The following is a 2,144-nucleotide window of genomic DNA, read 5'->3' on the forward strand; positions in this document are numbered from 1 at the left end:
AATCAGTCGTGGATTCAGATACACTCTTTTCTTTTATAAGAACCTTTTTCATAAGAATGTCGAGATTAATCAAAATTTTAGGAACAAACGAAGAACATACCAAAAGCTGAGAGCGGTCAGATAAGAACGTCTTTATTTTGCGTATTAAGGATGGTTAGTTGGAGTCAGAGTCGCTTATTTCCCTTTCGAAAACGGTCGTTGCCATTTCTCAGAACGGTCGTTGCCATTTGAAACGGTTGATGCCATTTTTTAGCTCTGAATTACACTCATTAGGTCTAACAACTCAAAAGGTTGCGGTTACTGGGAGTTGTGTCTCGCTGGTCATATGAGTTAGGGTTCGGGTTCGGGTTAGGGTTCTTTTTAGGGTGAGGGCTAAGAACCCGAGTTCGAGTCTTGAAATTTTCGGACTCTTTTTTTCCTCCAGTTTTTCTTTTATAAATGTTTTTTTTTCCTTTTTTGTCTTAATTTTTGTTAATATTTTTTCTTAGTTTGTTTCTTTTAATTTTCTGTGAAGTGAAGTGTGTATTCGACCGTTATAAATGGCATCGACCGTTTCAAATGGCAACGACCGTTCTGAGAAATGGCAACGACCGTTTACGAAAGGGAAATTTGCGTCGGAGTCAGAGTTGTAGTCGGAGTCGTAGGAGCGCTTATGACAGTGAAAATCAAAGATCGGAGTCGTAAGTGGAGTCATAAGCTCGACGTAAAACTGTAGTCGACCAAGAATACAATTATCACAAAGTCTGTTGGGAGGCTTTTGTGGTTTTCTCATTGCATGATACACTGAAAAAGAACTTACAGTTGAACTTAGTACACCACACGACTTTAAGAACATTATAAGAACGTTTTCAGGTTTAAAGTGCCAAAACATTAGAATGTTCGACCTCAGCCCCAAAATTAGAGATTCTTATTAAACTGAAAAAGAGTGTATAATATCACCATTTTTGAAATAATAGGCGCTCGATATAATTCAGTCAAAACAACATACCATTGACTAACTTGAACATTGAGGCAGACAGAAGTAGTATCACAGCCGGGAAGTGAAAAGTTGTTTTGTCTTCCATGAATTGCACAGAGATCAAGAGCGAGTGGAGCGACGCAGGCTTGTATAGTGCACTGAGGAATCTCTCTAGCTGTGTTTTATTTCTTGTCGCTCTGTCTTGAGTAACCTCGTCTGACCTCTGAACCTAAAGCGTGACTTTTCCCATAACACTGCCATACGTTTTACAGGAAGTCAACCCTTTGTTAAATTCCCCCCCTCCCCCCTTTGTATTACCCTTATCAAAAGATTCCAATCCCTGAAACTGTGTGAGCCAAACAGGAACTTTTTTCGGGCTCCCTAGCCGGGAACAGAAATAAAACTGGAGCTAATTCACGTTGATCGTTTTACCCGACTACTCACACCGCTCTGAGATACCTGCCTTTGCTCCAACTTTTAACTTGTTTTGTAGGGGAGACGTTTTCCCATAACATGTCGTGAAAGACTCAGGCCAAGGAGTGAGCTATTGAGTGATCCATCGTCCGGGATCCGTTGTGTGAGACACGAATTCGCGATTTGTTAAACGTGATGGAACGGGCGTGACCTTTGAAATATGATCCATGCATGATATATGTTTACTTTCCCTCAGAAGATGGCAATCATGGTAGGAGGTACGTCGTATTGCAAGGCTCTTTGTTTCCGGGTGATTTTCTGTCTTCTTCTGGCCCATTTATCGTCTGGTAAGTAAAACTTAAGTGACTTTTACAGTTTAAGGTCGATATCACAGTAATTCAGGGGGCATCCTATCAAGAAGTGCTTATTTTGCAGTTCGTTTTGTGGCCTTTTTCCGGGTCGATGCGCGCGCCATAAGTACAAGCTACTCCGAATTCCAGAGGGGAGGCAATAATTAAGTATTTTTGCTGTAGTTTTGTAAGATCAAAATTAAGGACATTTTTTAGAACATGACGCAAAACTAAGGATTTCTCGTTGACCATAAGTGGTCCATTACCCTTCAAAACGCGATGACGCCTCACAAATTGTTGAATAATTCGGCTATGTATTTATTAAGAATGCATTCATGATCATGTAGTCGTCTCGTTCTGGGTCATTACGTGGTCATCCATACAAGAAAGGAAGTTCCACGAACATTATGGATGGATGAATT

At 40.5% G+C, this 2,144-nt stretch overlaps 1 protein-coding gene across 4 annotated transcripts in view; it reads left to right on the forward strand.

The window, feature by feature from the left end:
* Positions 1–1,633: 1,633 nt before the first annotated feature.
* LOC137974346 (receptor-type tyrosine-protein phosphatase S-like) overlaps positions 1,634–2,144 on the forward strand; it is a 77,290-nt gene continuing 76,779 nt past the window's right edge. For all 4 annotated transcript variants that reach the window (XM_068821274.1, XM_068821275.1, XM_068821277.1 and 1 more), the window contains exon 1: positions 1,634–1,719. In XM_068821274.1, the coding sequence (XP_068677375.1) occupies positions 1,641–1,719 (79 nt within the window). In that variant the 5' untranslated portion in view covers positions 1,634–1,640. The remainder of the gene's footprint in view (positions 1,720–2,144) is intronic.

The sequence above is a fragment of the Montipora foliosa genome, chromosome 10, assembly GCF_036669935.1.
Source record: "Montipora foliosa isolate CH-2021 chromosome 10, ASM3666993v2, whole genome shotgun sequence".
Classification (NCBI taxonomy): domain Eukaryota; kingdom Metazoa; phylum Cnidaria; class Anthozoa; order Scleractinia; family Acroporidae; genus Montipora; species Montipora foliosa.